This window comes from Anomaloglossus baeobatrachus, chromosome 6, assembly GCF_048569485.1.
Source record: "Anomaloglossus baeobatrachus isolate aAnoBae1 chromosome 6, aAnoBae1.hap1, whole genome shotgun sequence".
In the NCBI taxonomy this organism is placed as follows: domain Eukaryota; kingdom Metazoa; phylum Chordata; class Amphibia; order Anura; family Aromobatidae; genus Anomaloglossus; species Anomaloglossus baeobatrachus.
The window spans coordinates 532261374-532289149 of NC_134358.1; the positions used below are offsets into that span (position 1 = coordinate 532261374).

The window sequence follows — 27776 nt, forward strand, 5'->3', positions numbered from 1 at the left end:
TGCCAAAGAGGGCTATACCAGGATGGGGGACATATATACAAGGATGGGGATAATATAAAAGGCAGGAGGATCATTACCAGGATAGGGTACTTTAGTAGAGAATTTGGGGACATTACCCCCATAACAGTGTCAGCAGCAGATCCTTGCCCCATAAAGGGCGCTTTACACACTGCGATCTTGCTAGCGAAATCGCTAGCGAGCGTACCCGCCCCCGTCTGTTGTGCACCACGGGCAAATCGCTACCCGTGGCGCACAACATCGCTTACACCCGTCACACGGACTTTCCTTCCCTACAACGTCGCTGTGGCCGGCGAACCGCCTCCTTTATAAGGGGGCGGTTCGTGCAGCATCACAGCGACGTCACACGGCAGCCATCCAATAGAAGTGTAGGGGCGGAGATGAGCGGAACGAACATCCCGCCCACCTGCTTCCTTCCTCATTGCGGACGGCCGCATGTACGAGGTTGTTCCTAATTCCGGCGGTGTCACACGTAGCGATTTGTGCTACCGCAGGAACGACAAACATCCTCGCTACTGACCAGACAACGATTTTTGGTAAATGAACGACGCATCACAGACCAACGATTTTTGCCTCTTTTGCGGTCGTTTAAGGTTGCTCATAGGTGTTACACGCTGCGATGTCGCTAACGACGCCGGATGTGCGTCACAAACACCGTGACCCCGACGATACATCGTTAGCGATGTCACAGCGTGTAAATGGCCCTTAACAGTGTGTCATGACCACAATTTTTGCTTAAAATTTTATTTTCCTATTTTCCTCCTCTAAAACCAGGGTGCGTCTTATAGTCCGGTGCGTCTTATAGTCCGAAAAATACGGTATATAGAAACAATTAAGTGACTTCCAAACGGAAATTGCCTAAAGAATGATCAGGTCAGAGTTCCAGCATTTTTGCAGTAAAAAAATTCTGCTTCAAATATGTACCAAAAAATGTAACTAAAAAGGGGAAAATGCAAAACCTATGAAAAAGACATGAAAACAGACACCTGAGGAAAACATTGCCGGTGATTTCTTGAAGTGACTTCTTCAAAAACAATGTGGATATGCTGATATCTACAAGGCGCTGCATGCACTCAAGAAGAAAATTCAATAAGACAACTATCCGACTATTAATATGAGGAACCATATAAAGGTGTAGAAGCCAATTTTGTTCTTTTTTTGCACAATTTTCACCAAAACACAGCAAAAAATATCATGGTCTTCCAATAATGATTAATTTCTGTACATTTCCATAATGAAAATGACTTACCGTGTGCGGCCATGATTCCACAGACCATGGTGGCGTTTCTTCGCACTATTTTATCTTCATGCGAGATGAGTCTAGAAAGTGATTCCACCGCTCCAAGTCCAAGAAGGGTTATTTTATTTTCATCTCCTTAAGGAACACAGATGAATTATTTAGAGCTGTCCAATGATAGCTGCAGCTTGTTAAACGATCAATATCCGCTAACAGCAACGAGCGCGGAGCCTGACTAGACTGGAAGAGTTAGTAAGACGCAGCCAGACAACATGGTCTATACATGTGAAATACCCCAACAAGAACATCCGTGTGCCTAGACCTGATTTCCTGAGACAGATCTACCATTACATACGGTATTATCTCATACTTATTGGCCATCTTTTTCTTGGAATTTTTCGTAATCATCTCAAAGAGGTGTGACTATATTGTAGTCTCATATTTTGTTTCCTTTTATACAGATGAGTCCTTCTAATCTATCCCCACATTTCATTAAGAAGCCCAATATCTCACAATCCAAACTTAATACATCACCACATGTTCACTCTACACTCAACTGACTGCAAATCATATCCCATCTACTGAGTGGCCACATACCGATACATATAAAATAACAGCTTATCACAAAGACACATATAATATGAACAATTCCCAACATAATATCGTAAAAGTAAAGACGCAACATAAAATACTACCAGAGCATTGTAAAGACACATATAATATGAACAATTCCCAACATAATATCGTAAAAGTAAAGACGCAACATAAAATACTACCAGAGCATTGTAAAGACACATATATTATAATCAATTCTCAACAAAGTATCATAGAGGCACATATAGCAAAAAAAACTCCCCACAGAGTATTGTAACGACACATATAGCATAAACAACACCCAACAAAGTATCATAGAGGCACATATATCAAAAACAAAAACTCCACAGAGTATTGTAAAGACACATATATCATAAACACTTCCCAACAGAGTATTGTAGAGATACATATAGCAAAACCAATTCTCAACAAAGTATCGCAAGGACTACATCTAGCATAAACAACTACCTACAAGCTATAGCAAAGTCACATCTAGCATAAACAACTACCAACAAGCTATAGCAAAGTCACATATAGTATAAACAACTTCCAACAAGCTATAGCAAAGTCACATATAGCATAAACAACTTCCAACAGAGTATTGTAAAGACACATATAGCAAAGCCAATTCTCAACAAACTGTCACACGGACACATCTAGCATAAACAACTCTCAACAGGGTATAGCATATTGAACAGACACCTTTTACTTAGATATTTAGATTGTGAGCCCTATTGGGGGCAGTGATGATGATTTCTGTAAAGTGATGTGGAATTAATGGCGCTACATAAGTGAGTAAAATAATTGTTATTAGAAATCAGATTGTTCCCATCTTTTACTTGGGTTTGATATATAAATATAGTTATATGTTAGTCCAGTGGTAAGAATGAGCTAGATTTATATTGTGCATACACAGAACTGACAGAAGGTAGTGAAGCTGTAAGAGAAGACTGTGAACGTCCTTACACAGCCCCTACACAATACTCACACACTTCACATCCAGAGAAACAGTAAGGCTGGGGCCACATGGGGATTACTGCAATCCCCTAGCATGACACTCGGCTCACGCTGGCAGTACAGCGGAGCCGAGTGTCATGCGAGTGTCCCTGCGACTGAGGTCCGACTGTGCGATTGGACCTCAGCTGCGGGGGGCGGGCCGGCACCGAGGAGGGAGCGGGCCGGCACTGAGGAGGGGAGGGAGGGACTTCTCTCCCTCTCTCCTCCGTAGCCGGCTGTGGCGATTCTTGCACTGCACTAGCTGTACACCGGTGTACAGCTAGTGCAGTGCGATTTTTCTCTCGCCCCATTCACTTGAATGGGTGTGAGAGAAAGAGTCTCGCATTACAGTCGCAGTATGCTACGATTGTTTTCTCGGTCTGATGAGGGCTCAGAAAATAATCGCTCATGTGCGCTGACACACAGGCTAATATTGGTCCGAGGGGAATGCGATGTTTTATCGCATCCCACTAGCACCGTTTTTCTCGCCGTGTGGCTTAGGCCTAATTCTGAAAACGTTACTGTTTTGCAATATTTCATATAGACACCTGGAAGTTTAAAGGGGTTTCATAGGAGCAAAAGAAGTTATTTGGGGATGAACTGAGAGCTCATATACAGGAGTGGTGTGATTTTGGCCCTATAAGTCCCTCTGTAGTAATTCTGCCATGTGGCATATGGATACTAAACCTATAAAAGCATATGGTAGGCAACTTCCAGAGGTTTTCTATCTCTATTTTTTATTTACAGCCTAAAATGCTCAAACCCCTCCTAAAAAATGCATACTTTCCTTACTGATCTCCCGCCACTCCTGTTATAACTTGCATCACACATCAGACTCCATGCTTTCTTTTCCGGCCCTGTGGGACATGTGACCGCTGCAGTTAATCAATGGCCGCAGCGGTCACTAAAGTGTCAGTGCAGCAGCCAGTAACATCAAAACTGGTTGCAACAGTCACATAACCATTTTTTTTTCATACCAATTCATCAGGGAAAAGTGTAAGAGTATCGTGCTAGGTACGGGAAAGTATCAAGCGAACGGCGAAAGGGAAACCCTGTGTCTAGGGGAAGGGAAGACAGTGACCCCTGACCAAGCCTACCATTGGACCCTGGGTTCCCTCACCACCCTAGATAGGTCCTGCTCCTATGTGGCGAGCCAGACACCTGACCTTGGCTCACCCTGATCTGGGCCCTAGGTAGTGAGCAGATGGGATGACTTCTTCGTCAACCCCAGTAGGCACTACAGGACACAGGGATAATAAACAAGGGAAAACCACAAACAACTTATCTCTAGGCAACTCAGTAAGAAGTTCAGCAAAGAGAAGCAACGATCCTACAGATGAGTGCAAGCCACCTGCTTGCATCCAGAGCTGGTGAAGGAACTGAATATGACCAGCACAAGTTCAGGGAAGATGGGAGTATTTAAAGTCAAGGGGCAGCTGAAGGGAAGAGGAGCTCCGCTGGGTCCTAAAGAGAAAAGGATGAAAACTCACTAGCAGAGGAGATATCTGTAGTACACTGAATACTGAAAGCAGGAATAATTGAAAGTCATGGAGCATTTTGAGCAGCCAAACGCTGTGACCTTCTATTGCTGGACACCACAGGACTGTTTGTCACCCATGACACACCAGTTACAACGGGGCCTATATTATAGGGTATACTTTATATAAACGCATTTGTATATAATTTTAATTTCTTTCTTTTTTGTTACAACGTATAGCACAAACCTTTTCGTGCAAATTTATAGATGGCATCACAGGATTTGGCAAGAATTTCCTCTTCTGGAGACTGAAGCATTAAAACCGCCGTTTCAGCCTTTTTACTTTCAATTGCTAAAGGATCAAACTGCAAATATAAAGGAAAAATATTTGTGAACAGAACATACAATGACATTGTATACAGGATGATTATTATAATGGAGGAGGTGATCAGGCGCTGAAAACCCATTACGTTTTTCCTTTTAGAACTGATGCGGATGGATGTATTAGGGATTTATATGACATCCATTATTATAAAAAAAAAAAAAGAAAAACCTGAGTTGCTAAGGAGCTGGATATTTAAAAAAATAAATATTTATGAAGACTATTTACTTCACTTTCCTTGTAAATACTGTGAGACTGTGACCGGGGTTATCTATGACGGCCGGTATGTCTCGCCCCGGTTGTGCTCACTCCATGATAGAAAGTAAATCCACTCTAGGGTTAATGCTGTTTCCCTACAGGCTGAAGGAAGGGTTAAATGGAAACAGGAACAAGGGCAGGTGTGCCGGGTGTGAGGGAAGTGAACAGAACTCCCTGAGCTCTCTGCTGGAGAGGCACATGTATATTGTTGTGGACTTTTGTTTGGACATTAAACCGTGTGCTGTGAACCTTAATGCCTGGATCCCGTGTCTTCTGCTGCGCAGCCGACCGTGCTACCTCACATATGGTGGAGAATCGGCGGGCATGCCAGCCCGGTGAGGTGTAGCATCCATCCCTGGTGACCCAGTAGCACATGTCCTGGATTCGAGCGGCTATACTACAGCCCAAACCCGGCGACGCCATGGAGGACATACTACAGCAGCTGGCTCAGGCTAATGCACAGCAACAACAGGCTAATGCACAGCTACAAGAGGCCAATGCACAGCAGCAACAGACCAATGCACACCTGCTCCGGGCGTTGGAACGTCAGCAGCAATCCTTGCAAGTGCAGGACAGAAGGCACCAAGAACAGCTGGTTCAGGCAAATGCACGTCAGCAGCAAGCCTTGCAATTGGAGGAACAAAGACATCAAGAACAGATGGTTCTCCTGGCCAAGTCGATCCGTGCCGGACCGGCAGCAACAACCCCGGGACCGGGTGACGACGGCAGCGTCCGGAAAGCGGTGAGACAAGCGTTGCAAAAGATGACCCCGGGGGATGATGTGGAAGCGTTCCTGGCGGTGTTTGAACAGGTGGCCGAGCGGGAAAAGCTGCCGACCCCCCAGTGGGCTGAGGTATTGTCGCCCTATCTGACGGGGGAACCCCAAAAAGCGTACCTGGACCTCTGTACCGAGGACGCCATTGACTATGTGACCCTGAAAGCCAAAATACTGGCTCGGTTGGGGGTGAATACCTATGTACGGGCTCAGCGGGTAAATCAGTGGTTCTATGAGGAAGCCAAACCCGTACGCTCCCAGGCCTATGACTTATTGCATCTTGTAAAAAAGTGGTTGCAGCCTGACACTCTGAGCCCGGCGCAAATGGTGGAAAGGGTAGTAGTGGATCGTTTTGTGCGCACTTTACCCGTCGCCGTTCAACGGTGGGTAGGACAGGGTGACCCGAGTACCCTGGACCAATTAGTGTCCCTGGTAGAGCGGCATGTGGCTACGCAGGACTTGATACGGGACACTGAGACTTTGCGTACCGCCCGTCGGTCCGGCCCCTCCAAGCCTAGGGCCAAGGACCCACCGCTGACAACGGTGCAGGAGTCCCCTACCGTCCCGTCAGAGGCCGCGCCCGCCATTCCTGAGGTCCAGAAGGTTCTGTACCCTAAACGACAACCCGTCAAGGGGGTTTCCGTCCCCATTAGATGTTGGCGATGCCAGCGGGTGGGACATATGGAAGCCCAGTGTCCACTCACCACGGAGCCCATGGATTGTGGGGTTACCCGGCGGGGTTCAATGTATGCTCAGGTGGTGTGTACCGCTGACCTGGTCTCCCCAAAGACGGAGCCCCACTTGTGCCAAATACAGGTGAATGGATGTCCGGTTACAGGATTGTTGGATTCAGGGAGCTTAGTGACCCTTGTGCGATCCACCTTGAGGGCTAAAGTAAAGGCCACCGGACGTACCGTGGGGGTGGTTTGCATACATGGGGACCGCCGAGACTATCCCACGGGGATTGTCACCATCACAGCACCTTGCGGTCAGGTGCAACATGAGGTGGGACTTCTTAACACTCTTCCTTATGACGTGATCCTAGGAAGGGATCTGCCCTATTTTTGGACTTTATGGAGGGGACCCCCTAAGTCCCCTCAGATATTGGTCAGTCCGGGACCTGAGCCCTATAATCCTGAATCCGGGACGCCTGCCGTAGGGGTCACCATGATAGGGACAGAGTGTGAACCCGATAGGTCACCCCTAGAGGTATTGGCAGGAGAGGCTGAAATGGTCGAGCCCATCCCGGAGTTGGAGGCGTCCCCGGATACGTTTGGGACAGCCCAACTCCAGGACCCTACGTTAATACATGCCCGGAGTTGGGTGACAGCAGTTGACGGGGTGGCACAGCTGCCCGGTGCCCAGGTAAGGTACCCCCATTTCGCTCTTAAGCAAGATTTACTCTACCGGGTAGATGAAATACGGGGCGTGGGGGTAGAACAGTTGGTGGTGCCCCAGCCGTATCGCCGGCGGGTCCTCGACTTGGCTCATAAACACCTGATGAGTGGCCACCTAGGGGTCAAGAAAACGCAGGAGCGAATATTGCAAAGGTTCTATCGGCCCGGGGTTTTTGGAGAGGTAAAACGGTTCTGCGAAACCTGCCCGGAGTGTCAGCTTACCGCACCCCTGACCCATTTTCGCAGTCCGTTGGTACCGTTACCCATTATAGAAGTCCCTTTTGAACGGATAGGGATGGATCTGGTGGGGCCCCTCGTAAAGTCCGCTCGAGGGCACCAACACATCCTAGTGATCGTTGACTATGCCACCCGGTATCCCGAGGCGATACCTCTCAGACATACTGCAGCAAAGCTTATAGCTCGGGAGTTGTTTGCTGTGTTCTGCCGGGTGGGGTTGCCCAAGGAGATCCTTACGGATCAGGGGACCCCATTCATGTCTAAAGTGACCAAAGAGCTATGCCGGCTACTCCAGATCAAGCAGTTGCGTACGTCTGTGTATCATCCTCAAACGGACGGTTTAGTCGAGCGTTTCAATAAAACCCTGAAAACCATGCTCAAAAGGGTGATTTCAAAAGACGGGAAAGACTGGGATATGATGCTTCCCTATTTGATGTTTGCCATCCGTGAGGTTCCACAGGCATCCACGGGGTTTTCGCCTTTTGAATTGTTATACGGGCGACATCCCCGGGGATTGTTGGACCTGGCAAAGGAAACATGGGAGCAAGAGCCCACCCCCCATAAAAGTGTGATTGAACACATTTTGGGTATGCAGAACCGCATAAGCGCGGTCATGCCAATTGTGAAGGAGCATTTACAGGAGGCTCAGGCCGCGCAAAGCGGCCGCTACAATAGACAAGCTACCGTGCGGACCTTTAAACCCGGGGATCGGGTGTTGGTATTAATCCCCACGGCGGAGAGTAAATTCCTGGCTCAGTGGCAAGGCCCCTACGAGATAAAGGAAAGAGTCGGGGTGGTTAACTATAAAGTATTGCAGCCCGGTAGGTGGAAACCTGAACAAATATACCATGTCAACCTATTAAAACCTTGGCAGGAACGGGAAAGCCTGATGGCTGTTTTTTCCCCATCTCCCTCCTCTTCGGGTCGTTCACCTCCGGCTCCAGTGACCTCCGGAGAGGACGAACCGGAAGTAAGGATTGGAGAAGCCCTCACCAAGACTCAGAGGCGAGAGGCCAGACGGTTGGTTCAGCAGAACCCCGATGTCTTCTCCGAGCTGCCCGGTAGGACCAGTCTGATATGACATGATATTGTCACCGAGCCACACCTGAAGGTACGCCTGAAGTCATACCGGGTACCGGAGGCTCGACGACAAGCCATATCGGAGGAAGTAAAGACAATGTTACGCCTGGGGGTCATCGAAAAATCCCGGAGTGAATGGGCTAGTCCGATTGTCCTAATACCAAAACCCGATGGCTCCTTAAGGTTCTGCAATGACTTTAGGAGATTGAACAAAATATCCAAGTTCGATCTCTACCCCATGCCCCGGGTGGATGAGCTGATTGATAGGCTGGGACAGGCGCGATATTTTACCACGCTCGACCTGACCGAGGGGTACTGGCAGGTGCCACTGACGGAGTCCGCCAAGGAGAAAACCGCTTTTGTTACACCGGAGGGTCTCTTCCACTATGTTGTCTTGCCTTTTGGGTTACATGGCGCTCCGGCCACGTTCCAGAGGTTGATGGACTTAGTGCTGGAACCCCACCAGGCGTATGCATCAGCGTACCTTGATGACATCATTATTTACAGCTCCGATTGGCAGACCCACTTGGAACAGGTACAAGCGGTGGTGGACGCGCTTCGAACAGCCGGATTGACAGCCAATCCCAAGAAATGTGCGTTGGGACTCACGGAAGCCCGCTACTTGGGCTATGTGATAGGCCAAGGAGTGATTAAGCCCCAAATTAACAAGGTTGAGGCAATCCAGAAGTGGCCTAGACCCCTGACCACGAAGCAGGTTAGGGCCTTCCTGGGTATCGTGGGGTACTACAGGAGGTTTGTAAAGGATTTTGCGGGACTATCAGCCCCCTTGACGGACCTTCTCAAAGGCAAGAAGTCCGTCATGGTGCGCTGGACTCCGCAGGCCGAGGACTCCTTCCGGGCCCTGAAGGGGGTCCTGTGCGGACAGCCCGTTCTCGTACACCCTGATTTCCGGAAGGAGTTCATAGTACAGACTGACGCCTCAGAGGTCGGCCTGGGGGCAGTGCTGACTCAGGTGGTTCAGGGGGAGGAACACCCCGTCACCTTCTTAAGTAGGAAGCTCACCCCTCCCGAGCGGAATTATAGCGTAGTGGAGAAGGAGTGCCTGGCGATCAAGTGGGCCTTGGAGTCCCTACGCTATTACCTGCTGGGACGGCAGTTTCGCTTGGTGACGGATCACTCTCCACTGGTCTGGATGAGGTCCGCCAAGGAACGGAATGCCCGGGTTACCCGGTGGTTCCTTTCTCTGCAGAACTTCCGGTTTACGGTTGAACATAGGGCCGGTGGGTTGCAGGGCAACGCCGATGCCTTGTCCCGCGGCCCGTGTTTGATGGCGGGAGTTCAACCCCGCACGCTTGAACTGAGGGGGGGGGGTATGTGAGACTGTGACCGGGGTTATCTATGACGGCCGGTATGTCTCGCCCCGGTTGTGCTCACTCCATGATAGAAAGTAAATCCACTCTAGGGTTAATGCTGTTTCCCTACAGGCTGAAGGAAGGGTTAAATGGAAACAGGAACAAGGGCAGGTGTGCCGGGTGTGAGGGAAGTGAACAGAACTCCCTGAGCTCTCTGCTGGAGAGGCACATGTATATTGTTGTGGACTTTTGTTTGGACATTAAACCGTGTGCTGTGAACCTTAATGCCTGGATCCCGTGTCTTCTGCTGCGCAGCCGACCGTGCTACCTCACAATACATATAAGGTGACTTAGAAAAACTTACCACATCTTTTGGTGGCGGCTCAAGTTCCTTCTTTACTTTTTTGCCCATTCTAAAAATAATAAAATGCAGAATAAACTAACAATACAGAACATTTCAGGAAAAATGTTTTTTTTAAATAAAGCATTTTGTGTGTGTGGGAGGGGGGGAGGAAACCGATGGGATGGATCCGTAAAAAAAAACTGATCTGTTGTAGCACTGACCGCTGACAGCACAACATCACTTCATTTGCTCCCGTAGAGCTCACAGTGAGTGGCAGTGTTCTACGGCCACTCCTGTCAGTTTCATGTAGCAGAGCTGGAAGCGTCGTGGGCCCTTGTGTGGATTACGTTGGACCTGGAGAGGTATTTGGGGATTAATAAAGTGGTGAAAGAGGGTGTTTTTGTTGTCTTTTATTTGAAATAAAGGATTTTTTAGGTGTATGTGTTTATTTTCTTTAACTTACAGGTTAATCATGGGGGGGGTCTCATAAATGCCTGCCCTGATTAACCTAGGACTTAGTGGCAGCTATGGGCTGCCATTAACTTCTTATTACCCCGATTGCCAAAGCACCAGGGCAATGCGGGAAGAGCCAGGTAAGGTCCCGGGACTGTCGCATCTAATGGATGTGGCATTTCTGAGCAGCTGCTGGCTGATATTTTTATGCTGGGGGCTCCCCATAACGTGGGGATCCCCATCCTGAGAATACCAGCCCTCAGCCATGTGGCTTTACATTGGCTGGTATCAAAATTGGGGGTACCGCATGCGTTTTTTAAAATTTTTTATTTATTTTACTGTAAGATATAGACCTGCCCACCGGCGGCTGTGATTGGTTGCAGTGAGACAGCTGTCACTCAGCGTGGGGGCTCGTCTGACTGCAACGAATCATAGTCGCCGGTGGGTGAGGGAGCAGTGAATACGAGATGGAATAATGAGTGGCCGGCATTTTCAAAAGCTGGAGAAGCCGCCGGAGCAGTTTGACAGCTGTGCAGCGCCGCGCTGCGCCGGTGATCGGTAAGTATGAGAGAGGGAGTGAGAGGGAGAGACCGACCAACCGAGGAGAGAGAAAGAGAGACCGATCGATAGAGAGAGACCGACATCGATAGAGAGACCAACATCGACAGAGAGACCGACAGACAGCGAGAGAGAAACCGACATCGACAGAGAGAGAGACCAACCGACCGACAGAGAGAGAGAGAGACCAGAAATGAATTTACATCTCATCTGAGCATGCTCAGTTAAAAAAAAAATGGATCAGTCAATGGAATGCGTTTTTTGCCGCATTACGACAGATCCGGCGCTCATAGACTTTCATTATACAACACGCGTTTTTTTTCCAGAGACAAAAAATGCCTCAGTGAGCGTCCTTTCCGGCAGCCGGACCAGTAAATTTCGCCGAATCCGGTGAAAGCCGGATGAAGCGCAAGGCCATGCGGCTCAATCCGCTACTAACACAAGTCTATGAGGAAAAAAACGGATCCGGCCGCAACAGACGCCGGATCCGGTTTTCCCGGAAGTTGCCGTATTGTGCCTGACGGCGAAAACTGGATGTGTGAAAGCATCCTTAAGCTACCACTTATTATAGCCACTGGGTCTTGCACAGCGCAGCGTGAGGTTGAGACCGACTGCTGCTCAAAACCTATGGAGCCTCATTCTGAGGCCTCATTCTGAGGCTCCATAGTTTTTGATCTACAGAATCGAGGAGCAGCGAGGGAAATCGCTGGATGTCGGACCTGTGTGGGAACTTTGATTCCTATACATTAGTGATCGAGGGACAGTGTCTTGATTTTATTTCTCTTTTTATGTCATTCAGGTATCCATTTGTGGACTACCGTATGTTGGATTCCCTGGAGTATGTCGGAACTGCACGGCGTTTGTTTTTTTAAATAATTGATGAACCAGGGAAAAAAAAAATATCAAGGAGTGTTTTCTTTTTTAAATAAAGCATTTTTGTGTGTTTTTGCTTTTTACATACTGGGTTAGTAATGGGGATGTCTGATAGACAAGTCTCCATTACTAATACCAGGGTTAGTATTTTTAGACTGGGAAGGGACCAATAACCATGGACCTTCCCAGAATGATAATAACAGAACTCTCCAGCAATTTGTTCGCATCCATTTCTGGGGGCTCTTTGATGTATGTTTGGGGTCATTGCTGTGCTGGAAAATCCATGACCTAGGACGCAAACCCAGCTTTCTCACACTGGGCTCTACATTGCGACCTAAAATCTTTTGGTAGTCTACAGATTTCATGATGTCTTGTACACAGTCAATGCACCCAGTGCTAGAGGCAGCAAGACAACTCCAAAACATCTTTGAATCTCCACCATATCTGACTGTAGGCACTGTGTTCTTTTCTTTGTAAACCTCATTCCATTATCGCTAAACAGTCGAATGATGGGTTTTACCAAAAAGCTCTATCTTGGTCTCATCTCTCCACAAGACGCTTTCCCAGAAGGATTTTGATTAGTAATGTACATTTTGGCAAACTGCAGTCTAACTTTTAGCTAGTGTTAGTAGTGGGGTCCTCGTAGGTCTCCTACCATAGAATTTCATTTCATTCAAATGTGGACGGTTCGTTCACGCAGACACTGATGCTCCCTGAGTTTGTAGGAAAGCTTGAAATCCTTTGGAACTTGATGGGGGGGCGGCTTATCCACCATTTGGACTATCCTGCATTGCAAACTCTCATCTATTTTTCTATGCCATCCACCTTCTGGGAGATTAGTTACAGTGCCATGGGTTGTAAACTTCTTGGTGTTTCTCTATATAGCACACCTTAGACAAAGGACCATCAGATCTCTGTACATGTACTTGTAACCTTGAGATTGCTGATATTTTTCAACAATTTTGGGTCTCAAGTCCTCAGACAGTTCTCCTCTACTCTTTCTGTTCTCCATGCTTAGTGTGGCATACACAGACACACAATGCAAACACTGAGTCAACTTCTCCCCTTTTTATCTGATTTTAGGCATGATTTTCATATTGCCCACATCTGTTACTTGCCACAGGTGAGTGAATGAGCATCACAGTTGTTTACCCCCAAATTTGGAAAGGTGCCAATATTTTTTTACAGCCCATTTTGGGGGCTTTGTGGGAAATTATGTCCAATTTGCCTTTTTTTCCCTCTATTTTTTGTGTTATTCCAATACACACAAAGGAATGGAGCAATTTCAAGGGTGCCAATACTTTTGGCCATGACTGTATGAACCCTGCATTGATTATATTACGAAATATGGATTGAAAGCACATAGCTTGATAGATAGATAGATAGATAATTACTCTCCTCTCCTTTTTTCCAGCGCCGTATGGAGTATTTTCCTTCCCTTTCAGATGGGTCTCTTTGTTGCTGCTGCTGCGTCACATTGTCAGGCTATTTGGGCTGGTTCAGGAAGCAGGATAAGCATTTGGATAGTTGACTTTGGGTTGCTACAACTCTCCGATGTTCTGTAGCTCAGCTGTTCAAAGTCTTCATAGTTTCCTTCATTAACTCAGCAGTTCAAAGTCTGCACTGTTCCTTTTATTAACTTTTCCAAGTCTCTAGTTTCTGCTGTTCCAGCTCCACTACTACAACAGTCATCGCAGTTCCAGCTGTGCTACATCCGTCTTTGCAGTTCAATCTCTGCTACATCAGACATTCCTGTACCAGCTCTGCTACATCAGTCATTGCAGTTCCAGCTCTGCTACATCAGTCATTGCAATTCCATCTCTGCTACTGACATCGCTGTTCCAGCTCTGCTACATCACTCACTGCAGTTCCAGCTTTGCTACATCAGTCGTCATTGCAGTTGTAGCTCAGCTACATCCTTCATTGCAATTCGATCTCTGCTACATTAGGCACTGCCGTTCCAGTTCTGCTACATTCCTTGCCATTGTTAAAGTTCTACTACAATAGTTGCCATTGTTGCAGCTCTACAGCCCCTAAAATCTGCTACACCACTGACTCATTCATCCGGCTGCTCCAGCATGACCTGTCCATGTTGCTAAAGAATTGTTTTTCTGGAGTAGGATTCACATCATCAAGTGAGACAAAACAATAGATAAGAGATAGATAGATAGATAGATAGATAGATAGACAAGTATATAGATAGATAGATAGATAGATAGAGGGATAGATAGAGGGATAGATGGATAGATAGATAGATGGATAGATAGATGGATAGATAATGGCTAGATAGCTAGATAGATAGATAGATAGATAGATAGATAGATAGATAGATAATGGATAGATAGATAGATAGAGGGATAGATAGAGGGATAGATAGATAGAGGGATAGATAGATAGAGGCATAGATAATGGCTAGATAGATAGATAGAGGAATAGATAGATAGGGATAGATAGAGGGATAGATAATGGCTAGATAGATAGATAGATAGAGGAATAGATAGATAGGGATAGATAGAGGGATAGATAGATAGATAGAGGAATAGATAGATAGAGGGATAGATAGATAGAGGCATAGAGGGATACATAGATAGATAGGATAGATAGATAATGGATAGATAAATAGATATTGACTGTCATTTTGTAAGAACAACCTATAATGTTGAGAATTGTCCCTCTCACTTTCATTGTATTATATTTTGCATCTCTTGTTTTTCGCACCTGAAAATGACTTGTACGTATATACTGAGGGAATTGCTTTCACTGTTAATTTGCACTTTTACTTACATCCCCCCATAAATTATTCACGCCAGTGTCAAAATAACATAAAACTGGATTCAAAGAGAAACAGCATTTAATTATGCTTCATTAATTCTCTGTAATTGTTTATTTCATTTTAGTTACATTTATATGAAGTTTTCATCTTCAAATTAATATTTATGTTCCTATTTGCAGTAATCTGAGCAGCTTGTGGTGCACGATTGATGGCTGGAAGGATTTTCTCCTTCCCAAAAGCTATATGAATATGATGAAACTTTTTCTATCCTTGCTGCTGACGCTGGATGATGTTCTAGAGATCTAGCTGCAATATTACAATCTGATTTTCCTACCCTTCTTCCAAGAGCCAAACTATTTTTTTTTTATAGGGACAAGTTATAGGTTTTAACAAGATTGCCCACTTTAGTTTTGTTTTTGGCAGATCTTCAAAAAAAAAAACCAACAAACATGTGAACAACCCCATAGACTAAAGTGGTTTTGTGTTCTGTGAAAAACACAAATGTGAATATCGCACGTCTGAATGAGGCCTCGTACTACAACTTTTGCGTCAGTGTGTCATTTGATAAACTAAGCAATCCACAGCATCTAAAGCAGCACCCTGGATCTGCCCTATACTCATTTTCATATTGGTTACTATTATTCCTATAGATAATCTTCATTTCAACCTCTATAAAACAAATGGATCATTTCTCCAAAATGTCTTCTTTTAGACCTAATAATGTACCCTTGATAATAATCATCTATTTTGTAATTGGTTGTGCTTGACACCTTTGTATCTTTTATCTGTCGCTGCATTCCCAAGAAATCAGCGTGGTTCATGTACATGCAAACGATGCGCTAAATGCTCCTGAGATTATTTCCTACCCCCCCCCCCCCCCCCCGCCTGCACCAGTCTCTTTAGCTTGATTAATAGCACACTGTCTGATTTCTATTCCTGGTTAAAGTAAGCGAACCCTAGGTTCGGCGTTTCTTGTTCTTACTGAACTAAAAAAAAAAAAACAGAGTCCGGGTTTGGAGTTTGGGTGCTTTACATATGCAAACCACTTGCTGTACTTAGGTATGGTCGGTGCTCAGCCCAGTGTTTGACTGGTCTGCACTAGAGGTAACAACAGCATGATCGGATGTAGTGTGCACCAAACAAAAAAAAATGGAAAAACCCTGCCCAGAGAAGTGATCTATTTATGGCTGGCTGTATGTGGTCAAAGACCTGAACTGCCCAATTAGTGACTTCCATTAGGCTTCAGGTCAAGTTCAAGCCCCAAATCAAACTTTATGTAAGGTCCAGCTGAACTTGCCGAATCGTACATCCACAGGTCCGCTCATCCCTATTCCTGGTGCTTGATGTGACTAGTCAATCAAGAGGCTGGTGCTGGGTGTGGAAACGATCACAGGAGGTATTGGATCTTTAAGTGCTTTGTCACACCCAGAGCACTTAATGTTTAATCTGTTTATGAATGAGAATGCTAATTACTTGGTAATGCAGCAACAGATAGAAGACATAAAGGTGTTGACAAATTTACATTTCAAAAACCTGCATGAACATAAATGCTTTTGGGTCAATGGAGAGGTTTGATCTTACTGAGTTTCCCCTTAAAGTGGAACTATTACCTGTCTGGATGTTTATTATTATCCATTAGAGACGGAAAATCCCGATCGTATAGCCCTCATCTGGTTTACAATCTGGTCCTCTCTAGCAGCTGCTCTTCATTTTTGCACATATGATCCTGGGCACCTTCAACACGTAATCATTAAAGATGCGCCAAAATTATCAGGCGGTAAACGCCTCTTAATAAATTTTGGGCACCTTACTCAGACAGTCTTTGGGTTCAAGAATGTCTTGATCAATTGTCCCCCTTTAATATGCCCAAAATTCCTATGCTATTGTTCACCCAATATCAAGCTTGTGAGTGTCTAGTGGTTTAGCAGCGGCCCCGAAGAGACATATACTGCCTGATCAGGCATGATTTCTTTTTCCTGAGGAAGGAGATGGAGATGTCTCTGAAACACGTAGAACTGTGAAAATAAAAAGGAAGTCTTTTAATATACAGCATCTGTGGTTTTTAGCGCGGCGATAAACCCGTTTCTTTTCTCCTATATATACTATATGTAGTGTTTGTTTTTTTCTGCAGGCAAAAGCTCCTCTCTTGGTGATAAACATGCTGGTTTTGCTGCATTTTTTTAGTTATCGAATACATGTGTGGTTTAGAGTACACGATTCATAAAATTTTTATTCACCAAAAAATGCTACAAAAAAAGCAGCAAACTTTCTCATTGATTTCTATGGCTAAAAGACTGCAAAAAATGATCAAAGATTGACATGCTGAAGATTTTTATCAAATTCATTCAGTGTGAGATTTCTGAAATTTAATAGCTTTTGTTTGTAATGTAAAAGGCAGGTTTTAAATTGCATTAAAAAAAAAAAAGCTGCAAAAAAAGTCGCTGCATTTGAACATCAACTTTTTGTTGACCGTCCACACTTTAACCTCACAATCACAGTCGCACTGTTACATATACCGGGCCAAAATTACCCAAACAAGTCTCAGACTTGAACTGTACAAGCAGATGGTATAGGAGCATTACATCTGGTCAGCATTACACTGCGGGGTAAATCATTCCCACCTGTTCCCTTAACAAGCAGAATGACCTCACTGTTACTGAAATCTAGGTGACAGCTGGATTTTCCCAGATTTAGGTGTCACAGGTGTAACGTACACTTAGGAGTCAATGCCGAGATTTCATTTGACCCATTTTCCTAATAATCTGCGCCTCCTGCTCCAATAATTCAAGATAGTGACCGGTCATAAATCACAACCATCCTGCGCCTCACCTCTTGGCGTCGTCATTTTACTATTTTCAGCTTATGGCAGTGCTGTGTATATATATATATATATATATATATATATATATATATATATATATATATACACATATATATATACACATATATATATATATATATATATATATATACATATATATATATATACATATACATATACATATATATATATATATATATATATATATATATATATATATATATATATATATATATATATACACACACATACATATATACATGAGGTGTATTTATGGGGGAGGGGGACCTCATCTGATTCTGGCAATTGGTCCCATGTAGGGTCCCCCCATTGTTCTTGTGCTTGGTCCAGAGGATCAGGTGTATCTATGGGAGAGGGATCCTCATCTGAATCTGGTGATTGGTCCCTCCATTGTTCTTGTGCGTACAGTCATGGCCAAAAGTTTTGAGAATGACACCAAAATTATATTTTCACATGATCTGTTGCCCTCTGGTTTTTAATTGTGTTTGTCTGATGTTTACATCACATACAGAAATATAATTGCAATCATATTATGAGTACCAAAACGTTATATTGACAGTTAGAATGAGTTAATGCAGCAAGTCAATATTTGCAGTGTTGACCCTTCTTCTTCAGGACCTCTGCAATTCTCCCTGGCATGCTCTCAATCAACTTCTGGACCAAATCCTGACTGATAGCTGTCCATTCTTGCATAAGCAATGCTTGCATTTTGCCAGAATTTGTTGGTTTTTGTTTGTCCACCCGTCTCTTGATGATTGCCCACAAGTTCTCAATGGGATTAAGATCTGGGGAGTTTCCAGGCCATGGACCCAAAATCTCTATGTTTTGTTCCATGAGCCATTTAGTGATCACCTTTGCTTTATGGCAAGGTGCTCCATCATGCTGGAAAAGGCATTGTTGGGCGCCAAACTGCTCTTGGACAGTTGGGAGAAGTTGCTCTTGGAGGACATTCTGGTACCATTCTTTATTCATGCCTGTGTATTTAGGCAAGACTGTTAATGTTGGCGATTCCCTTGGCTGAGAAGCAACCCCACACATGAATTGTTTCAGGATGCTTAACAGTTGGCATGAGACAAGACTGGTGGTAGCGCTCACCTCTTCTTCTCCTAATAAGCTGTTTTCCAGATGTCCCAAACAATCGAAAAGGGGATTCATCTGAGAAAATGACTTTACCCCAGTCCTCAGCAGTCCACTCCCTGTACCTTTTGCAGAATATCAGTCAGTCCCTGATGTTTTTTCTGGAGAGAAGTGGCTTCTTTGCTGCCCTCCTTGAAACCAGGCCTTGCTCAAGCAGTCTCCGCCTCACAGTGCGTGCAGAAGCACTCACACCAGCCTGCTGCCATTGCTGAGCTAGCTCGGCACTGCTGGTAGTCCGATCCCGCAGCTGAAACAGTTTTAAGATACGGTCCTGGCATTTGCTGGTCCTTCTTGGGCGCCCTGGAGCCTTTTGGGCAACAATGGAAGCTCCCTCCTTGAAGTTCTTGATGATGCGATAGATTGTTGACTGAGGTGCAATCTTTGTAGCTGCGATACTCTTCCCTGTTAGGCCATTTTTGTGCAGAGCAATGATGGCTGCACGTGTTTCTTTAGAGATAACCATGGTTAACTGAAGAAAAACAATGATACCAAGCACCAGCCTCCTTTTAAAGTGTCCAGTGGTGTCATTCTTACTTAATCATGACTGATTGATCCCCAGCCCTGTCCTCATCAACACCCACACCTGTGTTAATGGAACAATCACTAAAACAATGTTAGCTGCTCCTTTTAAGTCAGGAATGCAATGATGTTGAAATGTGTTTTGGGGGTTAAAGTTCATTTTCTTAGTCAATATTGACTTTGCAAGTAATTGCTGTTAAGCTGATCACTCTTTATGACATTCTGGAGTATATGCAAATTGCCATTAGAAAAACTTAAGCAGTAGACATTGTAAAAATTAATATTTGTAGCATTCTCAAAACTTTTGGCCATGACTGCAGTCTGAAGAATGAGATGTATCTATGGGGGAGGGGTCCTCATCTGAACCTGGTGGTTGCTCCCATGTAGGGGCCCTCCACTGTTCTTGTGCTTGTTCCTGGCATCCCAGTCAGTCTGGCTCCATGCAGCACCCAATGTTCAAAGCTTAGGAGCCGTCGATAGGCATTAGTAATTATTACCTGCAAAGCATCAATGCCTGTGTCGTAACAAAAGTGAGGAAAAAATAAAATGAAATCCTCCACTGCCAGAAACTTGGGCTATGACCTGTTCACCGGCACAGGTGATTTGATGCCCGGAGGAATGGTACATAAAAATCTAACAAAAAGAGGTGAATGGACATCTCAGCAACTGGTGTCAGGTTATATGGATCTAAATCCTTCTATTTATTTCCAATTTACAGAGTATCTTCATAATTCATCCCCAGTCTACAGCTTTAACAACATAGAACTGCAGTCTGTATTAGGCTATGTTCACACGTTGCGTTTTTGTTGTTTTTTTCTGCAGCAAAACCTGCTACCTTGGCAGTAAAAAAGCTGCTTTCAAAAAGTAGGATTTGTTGCGTATTTTAGCAGCGTTTTTGGTGCATCATTTGACTACAGTACATGATTAATCAAAGGTAATTTCATTCACCACAAAAGCAGCAAAAAAAACGCAGGAAAAAAAGCTGCAAAAATACTGAAATAATGAACAGGATGCTTTTTTAAAAAACGCAGGAATTTTCCATGTCAGTCAGTTAAAAAAAGCAAGTGTGTGTATATGAGATTTCTGAAATCTACAGCTTTTGTTGGGACTGTAAAGGCCGCTTTACACACTGCGACATCGCTAATGCGAACTCGTTGGGGTCACGGAATTGGTGACGCACATCCGGCCGCATTAGCGATGTTGCTGCGTGTGACACCGATGAGCGATTTTGCATCGTTGCAAAAACGTGCAAAATCGCTCATCGGTGAAATGGGGGTCCATTCTCGATTATCGTTACTGCAGCAGTAACGATGTAGTTCGTTGCTCCTGCGGCAGCACACATCGCTCCGTGTGACGCCGCAGGAACGAGGAAGCTCTCCTTACCTGCCTCCCGGCCGCAATGCGGAAGGAAGGAGGTGGGCAGGGTGTTACGTCCCGCTCAGCTCCGCCCCTCCGCTGCTATTGGGCGGCCGCTCAGTGACGTCGCTGTGACGCCGCACGGACCGCCCGCTTAGAAAGGAGGCGGTTCGCCAGTCACAGCGACGTCGCCGGGCAGGTAAGTATGTGTGACGGGTCTGCGCGATGTTGTGCGGCACGGGCAGCGATTTGCCCGTGTCGCGCAACAGATGGGGGCGGGTTCCCACACTAGCGATATCGGGACCGATATCGCAGTGTGTAAAGTAGCCTTTAGGCTATGTGCGCACTAGGCCGTTTTATCCGCGGATTTACCCGCGGATTTGCTGCGGAAATTTCTTGAGAAATGTCTGCAATCTTGGTGCAGACATTTCCCAGCAAATCCTATGAGAAAAAATAGCTGTGCGCAAGCTGCGGATTTTTCTCAAGAAATTTCCTTGAAGATTGTCTTGAGAAAATTTCTTGAGAAAATGAGCATGTCAATTCTTTTCCGCAGGTACCTGCGGATTTCTGCAGTACAGCCTGCAAAATCCGCAGGGAACAACCTGCGGGAAAATCGCGGCAAATTCGCGGCTAATCCGCATGCAGATTTACCGCGGATTTGGTGCGGGTTTTTTCTGGAGGTCCAGAAATCTTCCACTCCCAGAAGTTTCTCAAGAAATTTTCTTGAGAAACTTCACATTTCTAGTGCGCACAAAGCCTTAAAAGCAGCTTTTAAATTGCATAAAACTCATGAAAAAACACAATGTGTGAACAAAGTCCAGAGCTGCATTCAAAATTCTGCTCCTCTAACCAGTGCAGGTTTCTGTAAAGCGATGGCACAATGTAATATTACTCTGAACACCGCATATATTGTATGTAGAGGGATCATGACCATTCCTAAAATATGGCTAGTTTACCAGACTATAAATATGAAATATTTTCCTTGGTGTATGTGCCACTGTCCTCCTGAATCTGGCGCTGTTCTTTTTTCCCCTCTCTGCAGCGGATAAATAGTCCCTTCTCTCCTGTATATAAATCTAGACTTGTTAAACTACAAAGCAAGAGCGCAACGTCCCGTGTCCAGCGCTGGATTCCCGTTTGCTACTTGAATCTCTGTGTTTTGGCTGCAGTGGTCACATCACATCGACTGCAAATATCACCACTGCAGCCAGTCACTGAGCACAGTGGCTAAGGAAGGTGCGTACCTGCTCTGTTTGTTATGTTAGTGCAGTTTCCCACTTTCCTGAAGGTGAAAATCCTTAGGCCCTGTGCGCACGCTGTGGATTTTGCCACGGATTTGCTGCAGAAAATGTGTCTAACATTGCTGCAGTCATTCCCCAGAAAATCCTATGGGTTTAAAAAAGGTTGTGCGCACACTGCGTTTTTTTATACCCGTGGATTTATCCGCGGATTTTCCGCTGCGGAATGAGCATGTCACTTATTTTCCGCAGGTACCTACGGTTTTTTCTATAGATAAAACCTGCGGAAAATCTGCCATAAATCCGCGGCAACACCGCATGTGTATTTCGCGGCGGTTTTGGTGCGGGTTTTTACCGCGGGTGAGGGATTCTTTAAGAGGGTCCGATTTTCTTTAAGAAAAAGGCACTTTCTAGTGCGCACATAGCCTTAAAAAGAATCTGTCATCAGTTTTTTACCACCTAACCTAAGAGCAGCATAATGTAGGGGAAAAGATCTTGATTCCAGTGATGTATCACTTACTGGGCTGCTTTGTGTAGTTTTGATAAAAATCACTGATTAATCAACAGCAGATTATCATTACAGGACTACTTGGTGTGCTGTCAGGTAGTCCAGCATATTCATGAGCTCTGTATAACTGCTAGATCTGCAGCAGAGAAAACACTGATTTAATGAAAATGACAGCAAACAGCTCAGTAAGTGGAATCAAACTTTCTGTCTCTACATTATGCTGTTCTCAGATGGGAGAGCAAGAACCTGGTGACAAATTCCCTTTAAATGACCTCTTTTTGGGCATCCATCTGTCTCTGCTGTGTTAGGCTATGTGCCCATGGTAGAATGTTGCTGCGGATTTTTCTGCATGAAAATCCGCGGCTTTCCCACAAAATCCGCACCTTTTCAAAGGTGCGGATTTACCGCGGATTTACCACGGAATTGCCGCGGATTTTTTTTTTTCCCCAATTCTGAAGCCAAAATCCGGATGAAAATCCGCAACAATAATTGACATGTTGCAGATTTTTCCGGATCAAAATCCACACGAAATCCGCCGCGGAAAAATCCGCAGCATGGGCACAGCATTTCCAAAATGCCATAGAAATGGCTGGGAAGTGCCGCTGCTGCAGATTTTCGGGAAATCCGCGGCTTTTCCGCGAGAAATCCGCGGCAAAATCCGCGCATTTTCCACAGCGTGGGCACATAGCCTTACTGTGCCAGTCAGAGTCTTCTGAGGACCAATTGCTGCCACCATCTTGTCAACAGCCATAGACTGGGCTTTATAGACCAATATATCATTATATTCTGATTATAGCCTGTAATACTGGTGGTGTATTGTAGTACATAGAATAAGCAATCGAACAATCGCAGATTAAGCTCCGCTAGGGAGACTGCAAAAATAATAAATAAATATATATATATATATATATATATATATTTATTTATTTACATATATACTAGAAGGTGGCCCGATTCTACGCATCGGGTATTCTAGAATTTACGTATTGTGTAGTTAATGTATGATTTTTGTTATATATATAGATGTTGTTGTCTGTAGTTACCAAGTGTTTGTGTAGGGCGCTGTACATGTTCTGGGTGTTGTCTGGGTGTGGCGGGGGGTGAGAGCAGTGTTGTTTGTGTGTTGCGTTGTGTGTGTTGCGTTGTTTGTGGAGCGCTGTGTGTGTCTGTTGCGCGGTTTGTGTGTGTGTGTTTTGGTGGGAGGTATGTTTTGTGCAATGTGTGTGTGTTGTGCGGTATGTGCGTATATTTGTGTGTGCCGCGCTGTTTGTGTGTTGGGTGTTGTGTGTGTGCGGCGTTGTCTGTGTGTGTGGGTGTCTGTGTAGGGCGGTGTTTGTGGTTCCCAGTGTGTGTGTGGTGTGTTGTGCAGTGCGTGTGTGGCGGTGTGTGTGTGTGTTTTGGGGGGAGGTGTGCACCCCCCATCGTGCTCCATCCCCCATGCTGCGCAATCCCCATAATGCTCCATCCCCCATGCTGCGCAGTCCCCATCATGCTCCTTCCACCATGCTGCGCACTCCCAAACGTGCTCCATCCCCCATGCTGCGCACTTCCCATCGTGCTCCATCCCCCATGCTGCGCACTCACCATCGTGCTCCATCCCCCATGCAGCGCACTCCCCATCGTGCTCCATCCCCCATGCAGCGCACCCCCCATCGTGCTCCATCCCCCATGCTGCGCACCCCACATCGTGCTCCATCCCCCATGCTGCGCACCCCACATCGTGCTCCATCCCCCATGCTGCGCACTCTCCATCGTGCTCCATCCCCCATGCTGCGCACTCCCCATCGTGCTCCATCCCCCATGCTGCGCACTCCCCATCGTGCTCCATCCCCCATGCTGCGCACCCCCCATCGTGCTCCATCCCCCATGCTGCACACCCCCCATCGTGCTCCATCCCCCATGCTGCGCAATCCCCATCGTGCTCCATCCCCCATGCTGCGCACCCCCCATCGTGCTCCATCCCCCATGCTGCGCATTCCCCATCGTGCTCCATCCACCATGCTGGGCACTCCCAAACGTGCTCCATCCCCCATGCTGCGCACTCCCCATCGTGCTCCATCCCCCATGCTGCGCACTCACAAACGTGCTCCATCCCCCATGCTGCGCACTCCCCATCGTGCTCCAACCCCCATGCTGTGCACTCCCCATCGTGCTCCATCCCCCATGCAGCGCACTCCCCATCGTGCTCCATCCCCCATGCAGCGCACCCCCCATCGTGCTCCGTCCCCCATGCTGCGCACCCCCATCGTGCTCCATCCCCCATGCTGCGCACTCCCCATCGTGCTCCATCCCCCATGCTGCGCACTCCCCATCGTGCTCCATCCCCCATGCTGTGCATTCCCCATCGTGCTCCATCCACCATGCTGGGCACTCCCAAACGTGCTCCATCCCCCATGCTGCGCACTCCCCATCGTGCTCTATCCCCCATGCTGCGCACTCACAAACGTGCTCCATCCCCCATGCTGCGTACTCCCCATCGTGCTCCATCCCCCATGCTGCGCACTTCCCATCGTGCTCCATCCCCCATGCTGCGCACTCCCCATCGTGCTCCATCCCCCATGCTGCGCACTCCCCATCGTGCTCCATCCCCATGCAGCGCACTCCCCATCGTGCTCCATCCCCCATGCTGCGCACTCCCCATCATGCTCCATCCCCCATGCTGCGCACTCCCCATCGTGCTCCATCCCCCATGCTGTGCACCCCCCATCGTGCTCCACAGTCACACATCAGACAGTATACACGCACACATATGATCGCATACACTCACACCCCACTTCTGCCTGTGCCCTCCGGTGGGCGGTCCCAGCAGCTGTGCTGCACGCAGTGCTCCTCTGCCTTCTGCCGACACACACACACCTGATCGCATACACGCACACACCCGATCGCATACACGCACACCCGATCGCATACACGCAAACACACGATCGCATACACGCACACACACATTGACGATATTGCACATACGCGCTCACACTCACAACATCCGGAGATACCTCATGCTTCTGGCCATGTGATCTTCTGGCAGGTCCTGGAAGGTCACTGCACGCACAGTATCGCCGCTGAGAAGCAAGCGATATCACGGGATGTTGTGAGTGTGTGGATGCGATCTGATGTGTGTGTGAGAGTAAGTGTGATCTGATGTGTGTGTGTGTGTGTGTCTGTTCTTATGTGTGTGTGTGTGTGTGTCTGTTCTTATGTGTGTGTGTGTGTGTGTGTGTGTGTCTGTTCTTATGTGTGTGTGTGTGTGTCTGTTCTTATGTGTGTGCCTGTGTGTGTGTGTTCCGCCGCTGCAGGACCTTGATGCGCTCACCTCGGGGCGAGAGGCCATTCCGTGTGGGGGGCGGAGCCTGGGCGAGCGGCCAATCCGTGCGGGGGGCGGAGCTGAGGCGAGGCGAGCGGCCAATCCGTGCGGGGGGAGGAGCCGAGGCGAGCGGCCAATCCGTGAGGCCGAGCGGCCAATCCGCTGGCCCCCATGGCGAGCCCAGCGGCCAATCCGCTGTTTGTCACCGTAAGGACATGGCCAATCCGTGCGGGATGGGTGGGGCGGAGCCGAGGCGAGCGGCCAATCCGTGCGGGGGGAGGAGCCGAGGCGAGGCAAGCGGCCAATCCGTGCGAGGGGCAGGGCCATGGCGAGCCCAGCGGCCAATCCGCTGTTTGTCACCGTATGGACACAATTTTGGAGCAAGACAGACAGACAGAATAAGGCAATATATATATATATATATATATATATATATATATATATATATATATCTCCATATATATATAATCATTGCTCACAAAAATAAGAGGAACACTTAAACAACAGAACGGTATTTTAGTGTTCCCTTTATTTTTTAGGGCAGTATATATATATATATATATATATATATATATATATATATATATTGTTGCAGTCTCCCAAGCAGAGCTTAATATATATACTGTATATATATATATATATATATATATATATATATATATATATATATATATATATAATTTACTCCCTCCCCCCCATTCAAAACTAAAATCAAAAACACATTCTGTTTTATTATACAATATATGTAAATATTCAATTAATGAAATTATCAATTATCCTGTAATGTAAACAGCATTAAAAAAAAATAACCACCTGAATTGAATTGCTGTTTTTTTAAATCACCCCTACAAAAAAATACAATAAAAATTATTGATCAAAACATAATTTGTAGCTCCAAACGCTAACAATAAATCAGGATGAAAAAAAAAGCCCTCGCACAGCGTTACCAACTGAAAAATGTAAAAACAAAAAAAATTAAAAAAAGAGGTGAAAAATTAAAATTTTTAATTTATTTATTTATTTTTTAATCACGTGAAAATAAGAAAACATTCCACAAGTTTGATATCGCCATAATCGTACTGGAGAATCGGGTCTCCCGGTCATTCTTATGAACATCGTCAAAGCAAAACAGAAAAAAAAAAGGCAAAATGCCATTTTTTATTATTATTTTTCACTATTCCACCCAATTTTGTTTCTTCCAGTTAAGTAAATGGTGACGTCCAAAAAACAAATTCTGCAAAAAAATGAATTACAATAACACAACATGCCGTGGACGTCCATGGCCATGTTCACACATTGCATTTTTGCTGCTTTTTTCCCCCATTGAAAGCAACGAGAAAGTGCAAAAAGGCAACTGCATTTTTTGCTGCTTTTGTGGTCAACAGAACTAACTTTACTTAAACAGAATGACACACACAAAAAAACGCCGGAAAAAAAATGCAGCTTTTGCAGGTTGTGCTGCAGCAAAAAAAAAAAAAAAACAAAAAAAAACCGCAATGTGTGAACATGGCCTATGGGAAAATAAAATTGAACAGTATATGGCTCTTTAAAGAAGGGGAGGAAAAAGCAAAACGCAAAAATATCTCAAAATCTGCAAATAAGGATGCTCCTGAACATCGGATTTATATCCAGGGAGCGAATACAGTGCGCATGCGCATAGTGAATATCCCGGAGCACACACAGGTCACACACCGCACAGACCCTCCACCACAGACCCTTCCAAGCACATAACCCCGGGGATATTCTCATTATATGCGATATTCCCGCCTCCGGCGCCACATCCCGTCCCTCCCGGTGTTACCTGCCGTGTGCGCCGCTCGGTGGCCGCTCTCGGTTGTGTGTACGGTTGCTAGGAGACACCGGGGCGCGCGCACGTCCACCCCCAGAGAGCGCGCACAACTGAGAACGCCGTTCACAGCGGCTCTCTGCCGCCCTCTAGGTAGTACTGCACCTACCGTATATAACGAGTGCAGCGCGCAGTATCACGTGATTGTTGCTCCTTTTATGCCATTCCATCATTATTATTTTTCCATTCCTTAAAATCCCTTTTTAATACATGTTAATCCTGAGCAAAATAATATATATTGACTGCACAATCAGTCTACCAACAT

At 46.0% G+C, this 27776-nt stretch overlaps 1 protein-coding gene across 3 annotated transcripts in view; it reads right to left on the minus strand.

Annotated features, from left to right (window-relative positions):
- ARMC3 (armadillo repeat containing 3) overlaps nucleotides 1-27537 on the minus strand; it is a 138776-nt gene extending 111239 nt beyond the window's left edge. For all 3 annotated transcript variants that reach the window (XM_075315565.1, XM_075315564.1, XM_075315566.1), the window contains exons 1-4: nucleotides 27467-27537; nucleotides 10129-10177; nucleotides 4570-4687; nucleotides 1268-1393 (exon numbers count right to left, since the gene is read on the minus strand). In XM_075315565.1, coding sequence (XP_075171680.1) covers nucleotides 1268-1393; nucleotides 4570-4687; nucleotides 10129-10176 — 292 coding nt within the window. In that variant the 5' untranslated portion in view covers nucleotide 10177; nucleotides 27467-27537. The remainder of the gene's footprint in view (nucleotides 1-1267; nucleotides 1394-4569; nucleotides 4688-10128; nucleotides 10178-27466) is intronic.
- Nucleotides 27538-27776: the final 239 nt, after the last annotated feature.